This window comes from Oratosquilla oratoria, chromosome 27 (genome assembly GCF_046742065.1).
Source record: "Oratosquilla oratoria isolate Oo_2021 chromosome 27, ASM4674206v1, whole genome shotgun sequence".
NCBI lineage: Eukaryota > Metazoa > Arthropoda > Malacostraca > Stomatopoda > Squillidae > Oratosquilla > Oratosquilla oratoria.
The window spans coordinates 13,903,850-13,928,001 of NC_134803.1; the positions used below are offsets into that span (position 1 = coordinate 13,903,850).

At 43.0% G+C, this 24,152-nt stretch overlaps 1 protein-coding gene across 1 annotated transcript in view; it reads right to left on the bottom strand.

Moving 5' to 3' along the window:
* Positions 1-517: 517 nt before the first annotated feature.
* The window catches only part of LOC143039910 (protein trapped in endoderm-1-like), a 52,378-nt gene continuing 28,743 nt past the window's right edge, over positions 518-24,152 (bottom strand). Inside the window, exons 4-8 of the mRNA XM_076210268.1 lie at positions 23,600-23,749; positions 11,912-12,000; positions 11,658-11,781; positions 1,791-1,937; positions 518-1,164 (exon numbers count right to left, since the gene is read on the bottom strand). Coding sequence (XP_076066383.1) covers positions 880-1,164; positions 1,791-1,937; positions 11,658-11,781; positions 11,912-12,000; positions 23,600-23,749 — 795 coding nt within the window. The 3' untranslated portion in view covers positions 518-879. The remainder of the gene's footprint in view (positions 1,165-1,790; positions 1,938-11,657; positions 11,782-11,911; positions 12,001-23,599; positions 23,750-24,152) is intronic.

Here is a 24,152-nt window from a genome sequence, read left to right on the forward strand (position 1 = left end):
TCTCTAACATGGAAGTTAGAGAATTTCATAGGCTCACTAGCTCAGTTGGTAGGGCGATGACTTTGGGATTCACGAGTCTCGGTTCGAATCCGGGGACGACAGTCGGAATTATTTGATTGATATCACCGTCAGTTGTGATTCTATTCATATATATATATATATATATATATATATATATATATATATATATATATATATATATATATCAGACATTCTGACAGGTTGGCGTAAGTATGAAACACAGGATTCTGAGTTTATTCCTTACTAGTTTCGCCGGCATGCTCTTCCAAAGGAATGAATGAAAGAGTGATTCCTTTGAAAAGCATATATATGAAACCAGTCAGGAGTACACTCGAACTAAGACTTCTGTGTTTCGTGCTCCACTTAAATCATATGTGTATGTATATATATATATATATATATATATATATATATGTATATATATATATATATATATATACATATATATATATATATACATACATACATATATTTATACAATATTTTCCCCCTTTTGGAATTTGTTGAGCACTTTTCCTAATATTAACATAAATATTCTAATATTGTTTGAACAGCTCTATAGTTTAAGCTATTTTCACTGCTATCGTACATATTTTTGTACAATTGGATTTGTTGGTTCACATCTTTGTTCTAAGTTCTTGAAATACATCACGAGTAGCCAAGGTCCCAAAACAGAACCTTGGGTACATTTGAAATATATCTCCAGCTTGAAGCTGCATAACTTCATATGTGACCCATTACCATTTGGAAGCTTTCTAAGGAACGGTCCAAATCTAAATCTAGGAGCCAGAGGCTGGGAAATTAATGATGAGAGGTTCTATCATGTTAATGTCACAGTCGCGTGACGCGGGGGGACTCCTAGATATTTTCGGCCAAACTTGGATCGTCGGAGGTATGACCGGGTTTCGAAGTTGTCTGGGTTTCTTGTTCAAGTATATCTGAATGGTCAGTCGTTTCCGGAGTCTGGATGGGAGGCTGGACTCTTCGAGCTACCGAACGAGGACTATTGGATATCTCGGGAGATATGGAGACGTCTTGATCGATGGGCTTCTTACGGTTCGGGGTGCGGGACGTGGGCGGTGAAGCCCTGTAGGAGGACTGGCGGCTCCGACTTGTAGTGGTGCTGAACCACTTCACTGTCATCTATCAAATAAATAGATAGATCAACAAATTGATAAATGAATAATTACATATATAGATAAACAAAGAAATGTATATATATATATATATATATATATATATATATATATATATATATATATATATATATATATATCAACAAATAGATATCTAGATAAATAAGTAAATAAATTGATGAATAAATGAATTATTGAATAATTAGATAAGTAAATAAACAAGTAAACAGACAAATAAATAAACAGATATATAATTAAGGAATGAATAAATCAATTAATAAATAAATTGATATACAGATAAAGGAATAAAAATTAGATAGATGAATAAGTAGACAAATGAGAAGATGTATAGATGAATAAATAAATTAATGTATAAATAAATGAATAAATAAGCAAATAAATAAATAAATGAATGTATAAATAAATGAATAAATAAGCAAATAGGTAAATAAATAGGTAAATAGAGATGGATAAATAGATAAATAGATAAATACATAAATAAATGAAAAAATAATTAGATGAATATATAAATGAATACTCACCACGTTGCTCCCTTCTATTTTCCTTCTACCCCAGAAACCCTCAAACCCTTTCCCCACCCACACACACTCACATTCTCCAGTGGCTACTTACTTCTCTGAAGGTCGGCCACCAGTTTTTCAGAAAGTTGACGTAGGCGTTCCTGTACTGCGTGTTTAGGAGGACGTAGATGAACAGGTTGAGGCAGTACTGGAACCAGTACAATGGGTGCAGCAGCAGCAACAGCGTCGGGTACCGGCCCTGTGGAAGAGTACAAGTGATCAGTTATATCTAGGAAAGTGCAACTGGTCAATAATGCAAGGGGTTAAAGGAGCATGGGTATTGTCTCTAATAAATATATCACAATTGACACCACAGTCGGAAGAAAGACAAAGCTTAATAAGTAAATCTATATATTTCGATTGCTAACTGCAACCCTCTTTAGTAGTACAAAGTGGGAGGAGGATACTAACTTAGATAACAACCTCTTACAAAGGAAAAGGAACTAAGGATGGAGTAAATATCACTACCCTGTTAACAATTTGTTTTGTAATGGATAATCCTGAGATTATGTCTGGGGTCCAGCGGCCACTTTTTGTATGAAGTGGTATCTGCCGACAAGTCTATCGAAATAAACACCAAACGTAAGGACGGAACCATTATTTGTACGACGTTTCGCTTGTTACATCTTTTTCAAGCACATAGTCGTAATACACATGACTGAGTTTGAATAAGAAGAACTAGGGGAACGGGGGGAGGGAGGGAGGAAGGGAGATAGGGGGAAGCGGTCACTGAATATTAGGAAAGGTTAAGGAGAAGGTGGAACAAATGTCTGGGAACAGGAAAGGTTATGGATAAGATGGAATAATTGACTGGGTGAAGGCAATAAGCTCACAACAGAGGAACAAAAGGAAGAAGAAAATAAGAAGGGTCGGCAAATGTCTACTTAGGGGTGGGGAGTTGGAGGGTAACTAGGGATAGGTTAAATTTTTGTAGGCAATGGATATTAAAGGAATTAGGTGGGGTGAGATTACAAAGGATTACAAAGGTGGAGCATGCCGACAAGAGACCTTTTGGTCCATATCTAGGTCGGATGCGAAAAAAAAGATAATAAATTGATAAATAAAAACTATAATAATGTAAATAACAAATAAAATACATAAATAAATGCACAGGTATAGTCAAATAATAAACAAACAGGTAAATAGTAAATAATAATAAATTGACATATAACTAATAATAAATGAGAATCAAACAGACAAATGATAACAAAACAAAAACAAATAATATAAAATAAATTATAATCATTACAACATCTTGCTTAGGTGTTCATCTAAATGATTCTTAAAGCTTTGAACTGAGCTACATTGCACTACCTGTGCAGGAAGTTTATTCCATTCATTAACTACACGGTTGGCGAAGTTGTTTCTACCTACTTCCACATTGAATCTATTTCCGGAGAGTTTGAGACCATTGTTTCTGGTCTGATTCTCATTCAGTGTGAAAATGTTGTCACTTTTGATGTTGTCAATTCCCTTTAGAATTTCAAAGACCTGTATCAAGTCACCTCTGACTCTACGCTTTTTTGGGAAAACAGATTCATATGTTTTAGTCGATTTTCGTATGATTTATTTTTGATATTTGGAATCAGTTTTGTGGCTCGCCGTTGTACTTTTTCCAATCTGTCAATGTCTTTAATGAGATTCGGTGACCATACGGAAACAGCATATTCCAAAAGTGGACGAACTAAAGATTTATATAGCTTGTTACTGAGTGATGGACTTTTGAAGTCAAAAGATCGCGCAATCAGTCCTAGAATCATATTTGATTTCTCAGAGGCTGAAATACACTGCTTGGATGATTTGAGGTCGTTACTGATAATTACGCCGAGATCTTTTTCACTATTCACTTTTGTTAACGAATTTCCAAATAACTTGATATCGTACTTACTGTTATTTTTACCTATGTGCATTACCTTGCATTTACTTGTGTTAAATTTCATTAGGCACTTTTCAGACCATTGCTGTAATTTATCTAAATCTTCTTGAATATCTACTTGGTTAAAGTGATCATTTGCCATTCCGCACAGTTTTGTATCATTAGCAAACTTGGAAACAGTAGATTTTAGTCCATGGTCTATATCATTTATATATACTATGAGTAGAAGTGGCCCAAGAATGGAACCCTGAGGAACTCCACATGTAACATTTTTCCATCTAGAAGTTTTCCATCTAAAACATCTCTCTGGTTTCGATCATTCAACCAATTACTAGTCCAACCTAATAGGCTACCACTTATTCCGTGTGAAGCTAATTTAGTAAGTAGTCTTTCGTGGGGGACGGTATCAAAAGCTTTTGCAAAGTCTAGATATATTAAATCTATATTGTTTCTTTTGTCATAATACGAGATAACTGTGTTGTAGAATTCGAGTAATTTAGGCTATCATTTATCAAACAGTTACTTTCTAAATGATGTTCGATAGCATCTCTGATGATAATTTCCATTATTTTTCCTACGATTGAAGTCAAACTTATAGGCCTATAGTTTTTGGTTTCTTTTTGTCACCTTTTTTGAATATGGGAGTAGCGTTAGCTGGCTTCCATTCTCTTGGGACATCTCCGGATATGATGGATTTCTTGAAAATAATTTCTAATGGAACAACAATCTCATTTTTCATTTCCTTTAAGATTCTTGGATGCCAACCGTCAGGCCCTGGTGTTTTATTAACTTTGAGTTTCTCTATACACCTTTTAATTATTTCTTTTGTTATATTAACCGTAGTGAGTAAGTTTACCCAAGACCTTTCACAGGTTTCAGTTTGGAGTTCACATTGAGGTGTTTCGTTTACGAATACCGAGCTGAAATAATTGTTTAAAATATTACACATTCCTTCATTTGAATATTCAAGTTGACCGTCAGCAGATAATAGTGGACCAATGTGATTCCAAACAACCTTTTTATCTCTAATGTAATTATAGAATTCTTTGGGATTCTTTTTGGATTTATCAGCGATGTTCATTTCGTATTGTCGTTTTCTTTTTTTTATTGTCTTTTTTAAATCTCTCTGTATTGATACACAACTTTCATAGTCATTAGATGCACCCGAGCACTTATATTTCTTATAAGCCTGTCTCTTTTTAGCAATACTTTTTTCAGTTTCTTTGTCGAGCCACTTTGGGCGAGCCTGATTTGGGGGACGTCTGTCCTTAAAAGGAATGTAAGTATGAATCATCTTAGTGAGCGTATTTTGAAATATTTCCCACATCTGATCTACAGGTCTTTCGCTTGATTTTGCCTCACAATCTGTAAGCTGAAGCTCCTGACGTAGTCCTATGAACTGAGCTTTACTGAAATTGGGTATTTTAGAAACACAAGTATCTATTCTAAATTTTTTTAGGAGTTTGAATCTAACTAAGTTGTGATCGCTATTTGTAACAGTTTCACCGACTTCTACATCAGTTACCATGTTTTCGCGCCTAGTGATCAATAGATTGAGTAAGTTTCCATATCTTGTGGGCTCTTTTACATGCTGAATTAAGTAATTGTCACAAAGAAAATCAACCAAGCGACTACCTATATGGCCATGTTCAAGGGTCATCCAATCAATGTCAGTAAAATTGAAATCACCCATTATCAATAAATCGCGGTTGCAGAAACTAGACAGTTCTTGAAATAACAGTTTGTCGTCTGCTAATGATAATGTCTTTTGCCTATATATTACACCTACTTTCATTTTTTGTCCATTTCTTTGGGTTAACTCAACCCACAAACTATCATATGCATCCTGTTTCACTTTCTCTAAAACACAAGCATGAACATTGTTTTTAACGTACAACAGAACACTCCCACCTTTCTTGTGGTTTCTATCCTGATGAAAGTGTTTAAATCCCGCAGCTTCGAATTCTGTACCATTTAACCATGTCTCGGTTATTCCTATCATATCGAGATTTTCGCTTTTGATATACGCCTGTATTTCTTGAAATTTGTTCCTAATACTACGAACATTAATGTATATTGTTTTAAGAAACTCGTGATTATTTCTTTTCGACACATTTTGAGTTTCAATATCATGTCTTACATTTATCATTTTGTTTTTTATTTATACCTTGCTCTATATTATTATTTGGTCCTTCATTGACATTCAATGCCTCATTAACATTTCTCCCATCAAAATTAACATTTCCCCCATCACGGACATTTGGTCGATCACGGTCATCCGATCTCTTTTGTACATATTGAACATGCCCTTATTTTGTTCAACTGTGTTGGTCCCTTGTATGATGGCTGTTTCCAAATATTTTCTATGGATCTTGTCAGGTTCATGTACTAGAAGTTCTGCATTTTCCCAGTCCATCAAGTGGTTGCTACTGTTCCGGTGTGCAACACACGCGTTGGTGGTGACAACATGGCGGACATCGTATCGGTGTTGTCGTATCCAGGTTTTTAGATCGCATGATGTTTTCCCAACGTAGGATTTTTCACATCCCGAGCATGGAATTCTATAAGCACCGGCGTTATTATTCGACGTTTTGGCGATGTTTATTTTCGTCCTCGTGATGTCTTTAATTGTCCTACTAGTCTGGCACACTACTTCCAGTTTGGTGGTTTTTAGAATACGAGTTAGGTTGGTGGCGACGTCGCTGGTTGATAACACGAGACGTTTGACTTTCCTGCCCTGATGCTTACGCCTTCTGTAGGTTTGGATGCCTGCGTAGTTTTGTAGAGGTGAATGAGACCAATTTTGATGTCTCGGAAATATCTGGTAGGATTTTTGTTGTTGTTGTTGTTGGATCTTAAGGCTATCGACCCATAAGGGGGTCATTAAGCCTGGTGTGAACCTGCGATCCTGTTTAATTTACTATTACAATTTCCACAACAGTCCCGTTGTGCGCAAATAAAACACTACTTTGTCAATTAGGAAACAGTCATTGGCCAAAAGATTTGTCACGTTTAAATGAATGTTCTTGAGTCTACAGTGATGTATAAGCGCCTGGCGCTGTGTGTTATATTTCTTGCAGTGTATGAGTATGTGTCTTACAGATAGTGTCGTGTTGCAGATGTTGCACTGGGGAGGAAATACGCCAGTGATGAAAGGATCTAGGTGGGTGATGTAGGTGGAATTCATCCTCAGCCTTGCTATGGCAATTTCCTCCCGTCAATGTGGCTGGGTACCCAAGAGAGAGTAATGAACTTGTTGGTCGTCGAGAGTGCGCTAATGATTTTGCCCAGGAGAGAATTCCTCATTTGGTTACCTGATTTAATTGACTGTAATGCACTCAAAGAATCTGAGAAAATAACAAAGTTACTATGTGTGTCAGATTGAGCATTTTCTATCGCTTTGGATATTCCGAATAGTTCGGCAATATAAATGCTCGTATGGTCCGGCAATCTGAACATCATCCGGATTGTGGAGCTACATAACCCTGTCCCTGTCTTACGGCCACACTTGGAACCATCCGTATACAGTGCCCTGTGGTCAGTGTACCCGTTGATGACTTGTAGGGTCTTCTGTCGGAGTTCTTCTAACGAGCACGATTTCTTCTGGAGGTCTTCATTGATGTTGACGTTCTGGTAGGATTAACTTATTGTCGAAGGTCATTACATAGTAGTGCACACCTCCATGTGGATGATGAAACGATTACATATGCAAATATAGTCTTATATATGTATGTACATAGGCTTGATTATTATACAAAAATGGATTATAATAAATATGATGCAAACAAGTCTTTTTATATGGAGTAATTTTATGAGGATAAAATAATTTTTTTACAATAACATTGACAGAGTAAAGACATCGGAATTCGTGGAAACAGAACACGTGGGAAACTTAACCACAGAAAGCAGAGGTATTGACATGTCACTACAATACCCGCTCCCCCCATGTGACGAGGTAGGAGGAACGAGATTTTTGCCTTGAGGCGTGATGAGTTGTCAGCAGGATCGAATGTAACCGAAATGGCAGGGGGTGTAAGGCCTGGTGTTAGCTTGTAGGCTGGTAGGGGATCGTGGACGGGCAGGCGGTCCGGCTGGCAATCCGGAAGCGGTGGTTGGCGACTGGCGTCTGTCCGGCAAGGCAGGCGGCATTTCAGTAGGAGTGGCCGGCATTAGTCCGTGGACGAGGAGGCAGTGGCGCATGAGCAGGAACTCGGGGCAGATGGCTGCGGAAGTTGCGTGCAGTCCAGCGGCGGCTGTGATATACCCTGTAATAGACGCCAGAAGATTTCTTTCATCTCGGGTATGAAAGGACAACAAAAGGCCATTCAGCCAGGCACTCAGGGACAGCGCTCGCCAGACACCCCTTTATTGGCCATATGTCAGAGAAGGGTCAAGGAACATGGCAGACTTTAAATAAACTCGTGGTCGACGCGAGACAAAAGGTCAGGAGTCACCGCTGGGAAAGCTCACGCCGTGGGACCGAGACCCAACGATCTTCACATCGATACCCTTTTTTGGCAACGCTCAAAGTGCCACAGTTTCATACTTGATTTATGTTTCTTATTGGCCACCCCTTCGCGTGGAACGCCCCTTTTGATTTCTGTAACTTTTAGCTAGTGAAGTCTAGCAACCTCCGGAATTTTTTCTCTGGGCTTGCCAGCAGTTTTTTTTATCAGACCAGCCAGCAGTAGGGAATAAAGTGTTCAAAACGAACCTTTATCTGAATCCACCTTGAAACGGCTCCAACACGGTAGCTCGGGCGGCGACGGCAGCGTCGGCTCGGGGCGACGTCGGCGGTTGGAGACGACGACAGTGACAGCTCTGGACGGCGGTGGTCGCAACTCAGCGGGCGGTCCGGGACAGGCGGCGGTGGTAGCGATTGAGAGAGCTCAGAGCGGTGGTGGAGGCTGGAGAAAGCGTTATCGGCAGGGCAGGGCGGTCCCGGACTGGCGGCGGGACTGGGTGGCAACGGCTCAGGGCGGCGATGGTTCGGAGTGCAGCGACTGATACATGCGGTGATGGTAGCAGGCGTCGTCTGTCAGCAGAACCTGTAGAGTTCACTTCCACGTGTCTCCATTTGTAGGTTTGAGATATCTCCGGGGTCACTAACTGCTGGTTTTGGCAATGACAGCTCGGGGCGGCGGGGGCGTCAGCTCAGACGGAGGTGGCTGGGGTCGGCGACGTTAGTGGCGACGGCTTGGGACGGCGACGGCAGCTCAGCTCGGCTCGTGGTGGCGACAGTAGCTCGGCTCGGCGACAGCAGCTTAGCACGGGGCGCCGACTGCAGCTCAGCTCGGCTTGGGTGGGCGACTCAACAGGCAGCGGCTAGGCAGGCCGGGGCGGCGACTCAGCAGGCAGCGGCTGGGAAGGCCGGGGCGGCGACTCGGAAGGAGGCGACTGGGCAGGGTAGGCCGGGGCGGCGACTCAGCAGGCGGCGGCTGGAACGGTCACTCCAGAGTCACCAATTGTAGGTTTGGAAACCTACATGATTTTGTAGGAGTGAGACAAATTTTGATGTCTTGGAAATATCTGGTAAGATCAACTTATTGTCGACGTGCATACCTCCATGTGAATGTTGAAAAGATTACGGTATTATTTTAGTTGTGCACACCTACGCGATATAGCATTAGAAAATTAAATATTAATTTTGGAAATCATAGGACATGAGCGTAATATGCGATTTTCTTGGAAAAAAAAAAAAAAAAAAATCTTGCTAAAGCAAATCTACTAACGAACGGAGCCGCTAGGAAACGGTCCAGACGCCATGATGTCGTCTGTCCAGTCTAGTCACTGTCAGTTAGACGATGGCTTTCACGTTGTGGACCGGGTGTTCTCCAACTCCAGGTGAAGATAAGCTCTGTTACAAAGACAATAGGGCTTCCTTGGACTTTATGAGAGAACACGGGGTTCTGTTGTCGTCTGTTAGTTACTCGAGTCACAATAATAATCAGGCCAACAGCATCCGTGACGATGACGAGGACTCGAATGATCTTTAGAATTCGAGGTACCGAGTTACTAAATATAGGTTAGGTTACGTAGTTTAGTTAGGTTAGGTAGATTAGGTTAGGTAGCTTAAGTTAGGTTAGATTAGGTTAGAATAGACGAATTTATCATATTTCATTTCTTCAATCTCGGCATCTTTCAAAACAAATATGGCGTATCATTCAACCGCTGCGACTTCGTTCGTTAGTAAATATGTTTTAGCAACTTTTTTGTTATTGATTTCCGCCAAGAAAATTGTATATTACCTTGATGTATTATAATCTAAAAAAATAATGATTAGTTTTCTCTTGCTATATCACGTAGGTGTTCACTTGTAAAAAAAATTACCATTATTATACAAAAATATAATATAATAAATATGATGAAAATAATTATTTCTATGCGGCGTATTTTTATGATGAGGGTGAAATACAATTTTTACAATGATATTGGCAGAGTAAAGACATCGGAATTCGTGGAAACAAAATACGTGGGAAACGTAACCACAGAAAACGGAGTTATTGATGTGTCACTACACATCTATCAACAATGAAGTCTGGAAATTTTCCCTGATATACCAACACTCTTCTTCCAAGTATTCTTCAATGCAAGTTCTGAGTGCCCTAAGGAATGGTGGGAGTGGAAATGGATTAGATCAGTTTTTGTTAGTGGGTTTTCTGTTTACTTTAAATTTCAGCTGGTTACCATGTTTTAATATGTCTGTATCTTTCAGTGACCCCTCCCTCCTACCCCATACCTTCCTCTTTTCCTTTCTCCCTCCCTCCCTCCCCCGCTCCCCTAGTTCTTCTTATTCAATCTCAGTCATGTGTATTACGACTATGTGCTTGAAAAAGCTGTAACAAGCGAAACGTCGTATCAATAAAAGTTCCGTCCTCACGTTTGGTGTATATTTCGATAGACTTGTCGGCAGCTGCCACTTCATACAAAAAGTGACCGCTGGACCCCAGACATAATCTCAGGATTATCCATTACAAAACAAATTGTTAACAGGTATCCTACCCCTGACCTGACCTCATGTCATCCTCAGGTCACTTAAGAGTGAGGGTAGTGATATTTACTCCATCCCTAGTTCCTTTCCCTTTGTAAGAGGTTGTTATTTAAGTTAGTACCATCCTCCTACTTTGTACTACTGAAGAGGATTGCAGTTAGTAATCGAAATATATAGATTCGCTTATTTAACTCGGTCTTTCTTCCGACTGTGGTGTCATTTGTGATTTACAAATGTGTTACTACATTTTTCACCAGTGATCAATACCATATATATGTTTTAACAATGTGGATCGCGTCAGTAGCTGTGCCTTTGGATACTCTCCTCTGTCTATGGTAATCTCCTTTAATGGACATAGCGCTTTGAAAAAGGGAATACTTCTGGTATGCGGCTACTGCATGTAGCTGGCATCTAAAAGTACTCAAATGTTTCAGGTATGGGGCTAATGAATACTAATAGTTTCTAAGAAATATCCTAAGCGACTGCCGGCAGCTGCCATATAAATGCAGTCCAGATATGCGATTAATGTACAATCCGTCGTCTAAGTTTGAAGTGCAGCTTGTATCTAAGGGTAATATGAGAATGTTTTGAGTAGGTGGCCATTGCCTTGCGTTCATGTTTGGGGACATTAAAGTATTTCAGGTGTGGTTCCCGACTCCTACCGACAACCAGCCTACTGTGAGATATACTCTGGGTATGGAGAAAATATCTGAACCTTGGTACTCTTACAAATGCTTTGACTATATCGATAATTATAAGTCTTGCACGTGGTGCCTGCGGGGATTCTGAGATACTATAGTATCTCATAATGTGGTTATGTGGTTACTGGTTGCAGCGAGCATCTGAGGGTATTAAAAAACGTGTGTGTGCTATAGGTGCTCAACCCAAAGTGTCAGTGGATTATGACACTGGAATTGTGGCGTGAGTCAATTTCTCTCGGGCTCACCTTGTCTTTAGGTGTGGCGCGCACAGCTGTTTCTTTATAATGATTATTTGACATATTGTACAGCCAGAATTTGGCTGACAGAGTGGGTGTTGCATTAATATCGTACCTTTTCATCGTAGTAGTGGACGAAGGAGACGGGGAAACAGCAGATAAGGAAGACGACGAAGATGACGCCGATGGTAAGGGCGATCCTGATGTCGTGGCGTCGCAGTCCAGCGACCGACCAGCGTCTGCGTGATAGTGACGTAGGGGAAGAAGGGGAGAAAGAGAAAGAAAATAACATTTCCTATAGACATTTATTCCGTGCTGTATCAACGCGATTTTTCCATAGATGTGTGTACATGTGTAATCTGGATTTACCTGAACGATTTGGATCTCTTTTCCTTAGGGAGGGATGTCTTTGAGGTGTTCATGGATCGCTGTTTTATTAAAGAAGCGTTCTGTCTTGCCTGTAGGAAGGGAGGAAGGTCAACAAACAAGATGTAGCTCGTAAGATATAAACCTGTATCTGATGCACCCGAAGCATTTCGAGAACAATCCAGATAATGTAATTATTATGACAGTGCTGCGCAGAAAACTTGCCTTCGAATTATGACCAGATAATATTTCGATAACTGTGGTCAACACAGAAACATCGACACTTGTAAGGAATCGTGGTTTGTTCTCTAAAGCGACGACAGGACGGTACCCAGAATGTGATTGTCAGATTTATATCAAGGAAGACGAAAATGCACGTACTGAAGAACGCCAAGAAACTGGAGGGGATGGGCATTTACATGAACGAGCATTTGACCAATAGGGAGATAGCCAGAGCCGCACGCAACCTGAGGAAGGAAGGGAAGCTACTATCGACGTGGACCAGGGACTGCAAGGTGTTTGAGAAGAGCAATGACCAAAAGGTATTTCAGGTGAGTAACCTTGATCAGTTATCCGACTTTTAAATTATAATTTTAGCTTTGTCAACATGATTATCTTCTTGATCTGCAAATTCTTTAAGTCTTTTACCATAACCATAACCATGATCACTTCTACCAACACAAAACTAAATTAAACAAATACCTGTTCTTCCTGCCAAACCTTTGTCCCAAAGAATCACTTGAAATGTTCAATCTGTCATCATTTACCTAATTTTATGTGCGCAAATGTTCCAGCAAATACTGTCGAAAATAACCATAATATATATGTATATATATATATATATATACATATATATATATATATATATATATATATATATATATATATACATATATGTATGATATAGTGTATATGTCTTTATGTGTATATAGACATATATACTGTATATATATATATATATATATATATATATATATATATATATACGAGTATAATATATATCTAGTATTAAAAAAATTGTTCTGCTCACACTATTCAAAAATATTTCCCTTTCATACCTCATCCAACACAGAAATTGAAATATTCCTCAACATATTATGCAACAAAAAACACGGATGTATACACCGTTGTTAATAAGTACAAAGATATAGACAAAATACCAGACAAAGAATTTACGATACTTAATCACAGTAACACCCCAATTGACCTTGAATTAGATTTTTACTCAAAGCTAACAAAAGACTGCGATTACTACTGTGATACACAATTTGACACTGAGTTTCATGAGATTATCGGTTTCGCTTTGATTCACTTTAATGCCAGGAGCTTAAATGCCAATTACCAGTAAACTGATTGTTATCTCGTTAGTCAATAAAAGAATTGACGTCATAGTGATAAGTGAGACATGGATTGACCCCAGGTGTCTAGTTAATTTCTTACCGGATTATACTCCATACAGCGTTAATCGTCAGCTCCACAAAGGCGGTGAAGTCTCTGTATACGTCAAAAACACCCTGTCGTACAAATTATTAAATAAATCCTCTAATTTATATGAAAAACTATTTTCGGTCAATAAGCTTTCCTTAAATGTATTTAAAACTATTTACTTTCTTACAATAATAATGCAAGTAATAACCCTATCAAAATAAACAATGAAATTGTTGAAGAAGCGTCTGTCAGTAAATTCTTAGGTGTGTATCTAGATGATCAACTTTACTGGAAATATGAAATTAATCATGTGATAGCAAAGCTATCAAAAACGTTAGGAATAATGCTTAAAATGAGAAATCTCCCAAATAAAAATACCCTGCGGACCATCTATTGTAGTCTTTTCCTCCCGTACTTAAACTATTGCTCAGAAGTATGGGGTAACACACATCAAACTAATTTACAACGTATAATTACTTTACAAAAGAAAGCCCTACGTATGATATGCAATGTAGGACAACTAGACCATACAAATAATTTATAAAAAAAATTAAATCTACTAAAAATTCAAGGAGTTAATAAAGTACAAAACCGCCAGTGTTATGCACCAAATTTTTAATAAGTAAATGGCTCCAAATATAATGAAATTTTATATTACTCATGAAACCAGCTATGCGTCCAGGCACACAAATAACTTTTTTAAACCTCAATATAGAACAAACAAAAATTGACAGTCTTTATCAATCGTAGGCGTCAACACATGGAACAAATTTAATAAAGATTTAACCAATACAAAAAATCTATCAAATTTCAAATTCCGTCTCAAAAATTCACTTATAAAATCATACTAATATTTGATTAGAAAAAAAAAAAAATGTTGTTCACAAATGAAATAAGGTATTTATCGGCTGAAAGAAACCTGCACAGCGAAGCTATAGTATAATCTCATACCACACTCCTGGTCATATGGCCACTTCCCGAAGGTTGAGTGTGGTTGGAATTTTCCGCCAGAATCATCAGAAATTTGAAATTCCCGGCTCTGTGCAGGCATGCGCATTGTCGACCCCACCTCCCCCTCCCTACCCCTCCCTTCTTAGCCGGCTCGCCTGAGTCGTCACTTCTAGCGCGGAAACGGACTGAGCGGTATACCCGCTGCCGGCCTTTGGTTTTTTGCCGGTGAGTTTGTTTCCTGCTTGTTAATCAACTGATAGTTTCAGTGCTTTCTGCATGGCTGCCGGTTTGTCCCATTCTTCGACCACCCTATTAGTGAACCAGTTGTTGCCTTCTTAAATCTATTTGGTCCGGTTTGTGCCCATTGCTGCGAGTCTGGTGGTGCGGAAGGGGGTGCCCCCGGGGGTCGTCTGGCCTCTCGGTGGCCCCATACCTCCTACGATCAATGGTCCTCTAACGCCTCACGGCTTGCTTCGTCAGGCCCTAGGCGTAGACTTTGATCTTATACGCTCGCAATCCGTCCCCGTCTCCGAGTCGTCCCTGGTAAACAACCCGGGTCCTCTCGGAGGACAGGGGGACGTGTCTTATGGTACAGAGTGTGGCGCCCCCGAGGGTCGTCAGGCCTCTCGGCAGCCCCATACCTCCGACCATCAATGGTCCTCTAACGCCTCACGGCTTGCTTCGTCAGGCCCTAGGCGTAGACTTTGACCTTATACGCTCGCAATACATCCCCGTCTCCGAGTCGTCCCTGGTAAACAACCCGGGTCCTCTCGGAGGACAGGGGGACGTGTCTTATGATACGGAGGGTGGTGCCCCCGAGGGTCGTCAGGCCTCTCGGCAGCCCCATACCTCCGACCATCAATGGTCCTCTAACGCCTCACGGCTTGCTTCGTCAGGTCCTAGGCGTAGACTTTGACCTTATACGCTCGCAATCCGTCCCCGTCTCCGAGTCGTCCCTGGTAAACAACCCGGGTCCTCTCGGAGGACAGGGGGACGTGTCTTATGGTACGGAGGGTGGTGCCCCCGAGGGTCGTCAGGTCTCTCGGCAGCCCCAGGTCCAGACCCAGGCCGAGACCCAGGCCGAGACCAAGGACCAGGCCAGGGCACAGGCCGAAGCCGAGGCCCCAGACCCAGGCCGAGGCCCAGGCCCAGGCCCAGGCCCGGGACCAGACCGAAGCCCAGGACCAGGCACAGGCCCATGCTTAGGCCCAGGCCAAAGCCCAGGCCGAAGCCGGAGCCCAGGCCGAGGCCGAAGCCCAGGCTCAGGCCCAGGCCCATGCCCATGCCCAGGCCCATGCCCAGGCCCATGCCCAGTCCTAGGCACAGTCCCAGGCCCAGGCCAAGGCCCAGGGCAAGGCCAAAGCCAAGACTCAGGCCGTGGCCCTCTAACACCTTTCGGCTTGCCTTTTCGGGCGGGTCCGTAAGTCCACCTTCCTTCCGGAGCCGCTCACGTAGACCCAACAGGAAGTCCCGCTCGAGAAAGAGTTCTATCTCTCCCAAGAGGCCTGGGACGCTCAGCTCGTCCACACCCTCCACATCCCGGTCACGGCACCACCCTCCTTCCGTCCCTGATAGGCCCCGTCTTCGACTCTGCCCTATCTCGCTATCCGGCCCTTCAGGCCGCGCAGACAAGAGCATCCTCCCCCCCCCCCCTCCAGAGCAGCCTTCTAATGAGCCTCCGGCTCTGGCCCCCCCTCCCACACTCCCTCCTGGTCCTTCCCTCCGCCCCTCCGCGCCGGCGGCGGGTATAGGACTGAAAGGCCCCTCTCATAAGGAACCCCCCCCCCCCATCAGACGACCGTCGGGTTGGGGGACGGGGTGGAAGACCACCTCCGTTCATCTTTACCTTATCCTCCTACCACGACGGACTCTTACGAGATCCGTCCCTTCTCATGGTATGACCTTACATACATCTCCCTTGTGTAGCGGCGAGGGATTTTATTCAGCAAAGAGGGGGTCTCGCCTGGTGGAAACGCTCTTCAGTACGGGGTCCTCTCATCACCTGAATGACATCATTTGACGTCTCGATCTGGACTCCGCCCTACTAGGCTGTCCAGGCACCCAGGAAATGACACCTCGCTATATCACAATGTGATCCTGTGACGTCAGTGATCCTTTGAAGTCACTATATGATTCTTGGAGGTCATGATGTGTTTCTGTGAAATCACGATGTGATCCTATGACGCCGTGATGTGATCCTGTGACGTCACGTGATGCTGTGACGTCACGTGATGCTGTGACATCACAATGTGACCCTGTGACGTGATGTAACCCTGTGGCATCACGATGTGACCATGTGACATCACTAATTCTGTAACATTATTGTATGGTCCAGTGAAATTACAATGAAAACATATGACGTCACGATGGGGGTCCTGTGACGTCATTTTGTTGGTGTCGTCACGATATGATTACATGATGACACGATGTGATAATAGTTCACGATGTGATCAGGTAACGTCAACATACGATAAAGTGATGTCACGGTATGATAAGATGACGTCATTATGTGATAAAATGACGTCACGATATAGTCCTATGACGTCAGTTTGTGTCCCTGTGACTTCACGAGGCGATCCTATGACGCCATGATTAAATCCGGTGACGTCACAGTATAATCACATGATGTCACTAGGTATTAAGCATATGGAAGTCAGCTTGTGGGTGATGAGACGTCACAAACTGCTATAGCACACTATTGGATAAGGACGCTCGCCACGGGCTTCGAGGACTTCCCGCGGGAAGACTTAGGGTGAGTTGGATACATACCGAGGGTCCAGGCCCGTCTTAGCGGGAGACGCTCAGGGAACGTCTTCACCCAGGACGAAGCCTCTTGACTAACGCCCAAGGACGAGGTCGCTCGGAAACGACCTCGGCCTCGCATGTATGTTGTTATACGTTCTACAATCGATTTTGTAACTTCACTACACCCTCCGGGGATCGGGATCCACCTTGCCCTACCAATTTGATTATCTTTACCACACCAAAAAAGGCCCAGGAAAAACGAGACTGGCTATGAACCTGAGCGCACTGAACAAATTCTTGAAAGCCCTGCGATTCAATATGGTGTCGGTGGCTCAGGTCCGGTCAGCACTCCGGTGGGGTGGGGGGGGGGGTTGCCTTAACTTCGCGACCCCGGCCCTTCCACTGAGCCGCTTGGGGCGCTGACGGCTGGTACGGGAGGTCGACAGGAGCATACTGATCCTCCCGCGCGACCTACCCGGGCCGGTACCCTCAGCACTCCACAGCTTGTTGCGTCCCTGGCTTCGGTCGGGGGCACTACGCCGGTCGGTCCCATTAGTCCCCCCCCCCACCTCGAATGGAAGGAGCGGCGGACGCCTCGGACATGGGGTGGGGCTTCCAGTGGAGCTGGAGACATCAAGCTTGCCGGGGATGGTCGGAAGATAGAAGGTCACTACACATCAACCTTCGGGAGCTGATAGTGGTGAAAGAATGACTCGAGCGACACCCCGAATTCTCCTGCATGAGCGTCCGCTTGGACATAGACAATGTGACGGCAGTACAGTGCGTGCAGAGGCAAGGTACGGCCCGACCAGGTCCACTCCTAGCCCTGTCGGAAGACATCTTCGCCGAGGCATCACGCAGGGCCATATCACTCTCGGCGAAGTATGTTCCGGGCCGGGAGAACGACTGAGCGGACGCTTTATCCAGTTTTCAGGAGACATAAGAACATAAGAACATAAGAAATAAAGGAGACTGCAAAAGACCATAAGGCCTACACTAGGCAGCTCCGTATCCATCACCACCTGTCATCCCCATCCATAAAGTTGTCTAATCGTTTTTTAAAACAACTGATAGTTTCAGCGCTTACTACGTGGTTACTAAGTTTATTCCATTCATCGACCACCCTATTTGTAAACCAATTCTTGCCTATTTCCTTCTTAAATCTAAATTTGTCCAGTTTATACCCATTACTGCGAGTCCTGCCCTGTTGTTTTATTATGATGACCTTGTTTGCATCACCCTTGTTATAGCCTTTGATCCACTTGAACACTTCTATTAGATCACCCCGCACTATGCGTCTTTCCAGAGAGTGTAAGTTTAGGTGCCTAAGCCTCTCTTCGTAAGGCAAATTTCCGAGTCCTTGTATCATTTTGGTCATTCTTCTCTGTACTGATTCTAGTGAATTTATGTCCATTCTGTAGGACGGAGACCAAAACTGTACCGCATAGTCAAGAATGGGTCTAACTATCGCTAGATAGAGTTTAATAATTACCTCTGCACTTCTATTCGTTACCGTCCTAGCAATGAAGCCTAATGTTCTGTTTGCTTTATTTCTGGCGCTAATGCACTGCTTCCTGGTTTTAAGGTCCGGACTCACCAGAACTCCCAAGTCCCTCTCGCACTCAGATTTTTCTAAAAACGTGTTATCTAAGTTGTATCTATTTTCGGGGTTGTGTAGCCCTACGTTTAACACGCTACACTTAGAGATATTGAAGTTCATTTGCCATTTCACCGACCATGTTAACAGTTTATTAAGATCATCCTGCAGAATCTGGGCGTCTTCTCCTGACCTAATTAGGCGTCCTATTTTAGTGTCGTCCGCAAACTTACTAACATCACTATTTAACCCATCGTCTAAGTCATTTATATACATAATGAACAACAAGGGACCCAAAACCGAGCCCTGGGGGACCCCGCTAGTAACATTGCCCCACCTAGATTTTATTCCCGTTGTTTTCTGTTTCTAATCCAAGCTCTAATCCATTCTAACACTTTTCCTCCTATGCCATGGGCTTTGATTTTATTTAGTAGTCTCTGGTGTGGCACTTTGTCGAACGCTTTGCTAAAGTCAAGGTAAATAACATCGTAATTTTCATTGTTGTCTGACGCCTTATATACCTTAGTGTAAAAGGATAGAAGATTAGTCACGCATGACTTACCTTTGGAGAAACCATGCTGTGAATCACGAATTAAATTATGCCCTTGAATGTGTTCTCTGAGTCTATTTACTATTATTGATTCAAGCATTTTTCCTATAACCGATGTCAAACTGATTGGCCTGTAGTTGCATATGGTCGATCTATCTCCCTTCTTAAGAACAGGAACAACGTTTGCCTGCCTCCAAGCAGTTGGAACAGAACCAGTGTCTACCGATTTATTGAATATTTCAGTTAACTGGTCGCAGATTTCAAATTTACACTCTTTAAGCATTCTTGGAAAAATTTCGTCCGGACCCGGAGATTTTGTAGCTTTAAGTCTGTCAATCTGCTTGATAACTTCTTCTTTACTAATGCTGATATTAGTTAGGCTATTTTCTTCATCCCCTCTGAAAATCGGATCGCAGTCAGGTACTTTATCTAACCTCTCATTAGTAAACACCGATAGAAAATAATTGTTAAACTCCTCACTCATTTTTTCTTCCGATTCTATCATGACATTTTCATCGTTTTTAATTTGTCCTATTCTCTCTTTATTTTTTGTTCTATAGAGGTGAAAGAAACCCTTTGGGTTGGATTTTGCTTGACTGGCAACCTTGATTTCATAATTACGTTTCGCTGAACGTGTATTCCTTTTAACCAGCTTTGCCATTTCGTTATATCTTGATCTAAGGTGTGATTCCCCGTTTTTTATTTTTACGTAAAGTCCTCTTTTAATTCCGATCTCATGTTTCAATCTGTCCGTCATCCAATCTGTCCGTGGTGTGGCAACTACGCCCACAAGTGTTCGAGTCGCTCTCCCTCCGCTACGGCACCCCAGAGGTGGACCTGTTTGCCTCCCCAAACACGACCCAGCTCCCCCTCTACCTCACCTGCATCCAAAGGACACGCACAGGAGGCCCAGACACCTTCACGGAAGACTGGAACAGCTGGAAGTACGTATTCATTTTCCTCCTCCAGCGACACTGGTCCTCCTGAAGGTGATGCAGACCCTCAGGTCCTTCAAGGGTCAGGTCCTCCTGATAGCTCCCTACTGGCCAACCCAGCCGTGGTTCGGGGAGCTAATGAGATGGGGCCCTTCTCCCCTTCTACTGGGGTCAGCCTGCCTGGCCAACAGCCTTACCGCACCTCTCCAAGCGTCACTCCAAATTGATACTTGGAGTTTCTACGGGGAGCTCTCAGCCAACTCTTCTCTACAGAGGCAGCAGACAAGATGCTCAGAGCTCACCTTCCGTCCTCAGTGCGGCAGTGTGGGCCCTGCACGGTTCTGGACTTCCTGACTTGGCTGGCTGACTCCACCAACAGGGTACCGGCGGCTATCTTGCCTCACTATACAGCCCTCACTGATCCGCTACGCTTTGGCATGAACATCCGAGTGCCACAGAGGGCGTGAACCCTCCTAATGAAGGGGATCAGCGCCTCGAGAGAGCCGAGACATCAACCGGTCCTGGCCTGGTCCTTGCATCGTGTTCTGCAGTACCTGGCGTTCGAAAAGGCCATTATGGAGGAAGAACACTTCCCTCAACGTGTCGTCTTTCTGCTCGCCTTGACTACGGACTACAGGGCTTCACAGCTGGCGGCAATCACCCGCCACCCGTCCTTCTCCAAACTGGAGGAGGACAGCTCGGCCCTAACCCTCTCTCCATCACCAACATTCCTGGCCAGGAACGGCCGAGCGGACGACATGATTGGCCCTCTCAGAATACAATCCTTCCGGGAGGGAGGACGCCCACAACCGCTGCGCCCGGTCCGTGCGTTCGAAGACTACGTGGAGCACACGGAAGAGATTTCTGAGGATCATCTCTTCTACAACTCGAAATTTAGGATTCCCCTAACCCCGAGGTCCCGGGCGCACCTGCTTTGCCGCATTTTGGAGAGAGCCGACCCGGGCCATGCCCCGCACGCCCACAGCATCAGGGACTTCATGGCATCGCTGGCGTTTCTCCGCACCCACTCTGGAGCGGGTGCGGGACCTAGGGGCTGGACATCGACGACTCCCGTGGGGACACGGTGTCTCTATCACTCGGTCGCCCCTGTCCCATGTGTCGCCATGGAAACGGCTCCACCCCTCTCATCTCAAAAAAAAAAAGAAAAAAAAAAGAAAAAAAAAAGGGGGGGGGGTGGAGGGGGCAAAGGGCGACCGAGGAGTGGGAGGGGGCCCAGGAACCGCTGAACAGGATATGATTTTCATATAATTTACGCATTGTGTGAACAGTGCAATGTTGTGCATGTCACATTCTTCGGTGTGGGTACTTGACGTTTCTTTTCTCCCCTCTACTGAGTGATAAAATGAATAAGTCTCCCATAGGAAAGACACACGTAATAAAGGTTTGAATCAGACTTCACCTCTCCTCCCACCTGTCCTCGTCTCATGCATAGCTTCGCTGTGCAGGTTTCTTTCAGCCGATTATTTTTCTTTGTCGCCGCTCGTGCCGCTTAAATTGTTTTTATCGACTTAAGAAACCTGCACATATTTAGGGTCCCTCCCTCCTCCCACAGGCAAAGCCTTCATTTCTCATTGAAGTGACGACTCAGGCAAGCCGGCTAAGAAGGGAGGGGTAGGGAGGGGGAGGTGGGGTCGACAATGCACATGCCTGCACAGAGCCGGGAATTTTAAATTTCTGATGATTCTGGCGGAAAATTCCAACCACACTCAACCTTCGGGAAGTGGCCATATGACCAGGAGTGTGGTATGGGATTATTATTATAGCTTCGCTGTGCAGGTTTCTTAAGCCGATAAAAACAATTTAAGCGGCACGAGCCGCGACAAAGAAATATTCTTGGTGCAAAGATGAAATAAAATCATACTTGTTTTCAGGTGTTTATGAATCTCGTATTATCTTTTCAACTTTGTTATTTTGCAATGTATATGCATAAATGTCATATTTTGATCAATTCTGAGTGATTTCTACCTATTTTGAAGCCCTAGGTCTTCTTTCAATTTCATTCCTACTGTGTATAATGTGCATGGCAAATTGCTGTGAGTTGCTCTTGCTGCTGCTGTTTCCTTTCCTTTCGTTCCAGGTCTATATGCCGTGGAAGATGTGGATTCTGAACGTACCCAACAGGCCACCGTCCTACCCTGCACAGCACCCATCTGGTGACCTCGCCTGAACCTACACAGTCCTGCCCTTCACAGCACCCATCTGACGACTTCACCTGAACCAACTCAATGACCGACCTAACAAACCAAATACAGACGTGTCGCGACAGTTGCTCACGGGACGGTTGCTCGCACCAAGGCAACAAATGCTCAGAAATGCTTGTTATCTACGTGTCACGTGTCAGTATATTATTAATGGTACTACTCCGATATAGTTCTCACTCATACTGTTTTGTTACAGTTTAACATTATTTTGTTGTTCCTTTGCTTAATGCAATATTCCTTTTGGATGGTGCTCAAATATATGGACTCAATGTTCCTATGTGTACAAACATTTCAGTAATATTAGCAAAACTATAACAATGTTTATGTGTCATATGTGTACTGACTGGTATTACTCATGAGTGTCTCTGGTCCCCTCAACCCCCTATGTATGTTTGTCCGTGTGACTTAATGTAGAAAAATTACCTGATGAGGACCACAATGGAAATAAGTGTTCATGCTTTTTGTGTTATCCTCGGCAATTTACATTTATTATTTCGAACTATGTATTCTTGTCATTATTTGCACTTCATGTACATTGATTTATTGCCAAATAAAGTCTATCTATCTATCTATCTATCTATCACAAGTTGCTTTGGTATGCGTTTTACACTCTATGCTGTATACCAAGGTATATCACTTTTATTTTACATGCTTTTTCGTCACACTCAAATAAACATTGAGAAAGGGGACAGGAATAGTATGATGTAGATGTGGTATGCTTTGGTGGGCATTATACCTGGCCAACTTAATTTACGTATAAATTGCGTGGATACCGCCAGGGAATATTAATTTGTTACTACAGTTATGTGAGCATTTGTCCTGGACCATTTGACATGGAATCGTGCGTCATGTGTGTGTGTGTGTATTAGTTTGTATATGTATGTATGTCTTTATACGTGTGTAGTTTCTTGTGAACACTGTTTACTTAAATTGTATATCTACACCTTATATCTATATAAATTGTAAATGTATGTATATCTTTATACGTGGGTAGCTTCTTGTGAACACTGTTTACCCAAATTTTATGTCTGCAACTAATATCTATACAAATTGTAAATATTGGCTGCTCCTACTGAATACAAAAAAAAAAAAAAAAAAAAAATCTGTATGTACAATTACTATTACTATTACACGTACCTCACCCGCATCCACTTTCCCCCAAGTTCTGACCATTTGAACTGGAGAGGTGTGTGTACGGATATGCGTTGTCACGACTTACTTGACTTGCAGAGGCCCATGGGATCTAGAGAGACTCTTGCTCACCTTGACGAAGATGTACACGTAGGAGGCGACAACGATGCAGCAGGGCAAAAGGAACCCGACCGAGAGGAAGAACCTTCGCGCCTTCCGGTCGTCGCCGTCGGCGAAGTCGCATTCGTCCGTTAACTCGTTGTAAGCAAACTCGCCGTACAGCTGCAAGAGGCAGGGCGTGTACGTATGAGCTGTGTAGCACTAGCAGTACAGGTATGAACACAATACATCGGGGAAGTCTGAGAAGGTGATCCGTTTCCTCCGTAGCTCTGGTATGTGCCTCTCAACTGAATAAAACCCCTATGGACCAGGAGGAAAAATTTTAAATGAAATTTATGCTCATAATCTAAGTCTAAGATTATGAAAAGCATGAGGGGCTAACGATAAAGGGTTCTATTCAATTGGGTGACTTAGCATTTTTGATTATCTGAGATGGTGTGTAAATTAATTATTAGCAGTAACATTTGGAACCTCTTTATTGTCAAACAATCAATCGGACCCAAAGAGAGTAGAATTTGGACCCCAACATTAGATAATTCCTTTCCTTCTTTCCCTCTCCTCCCCT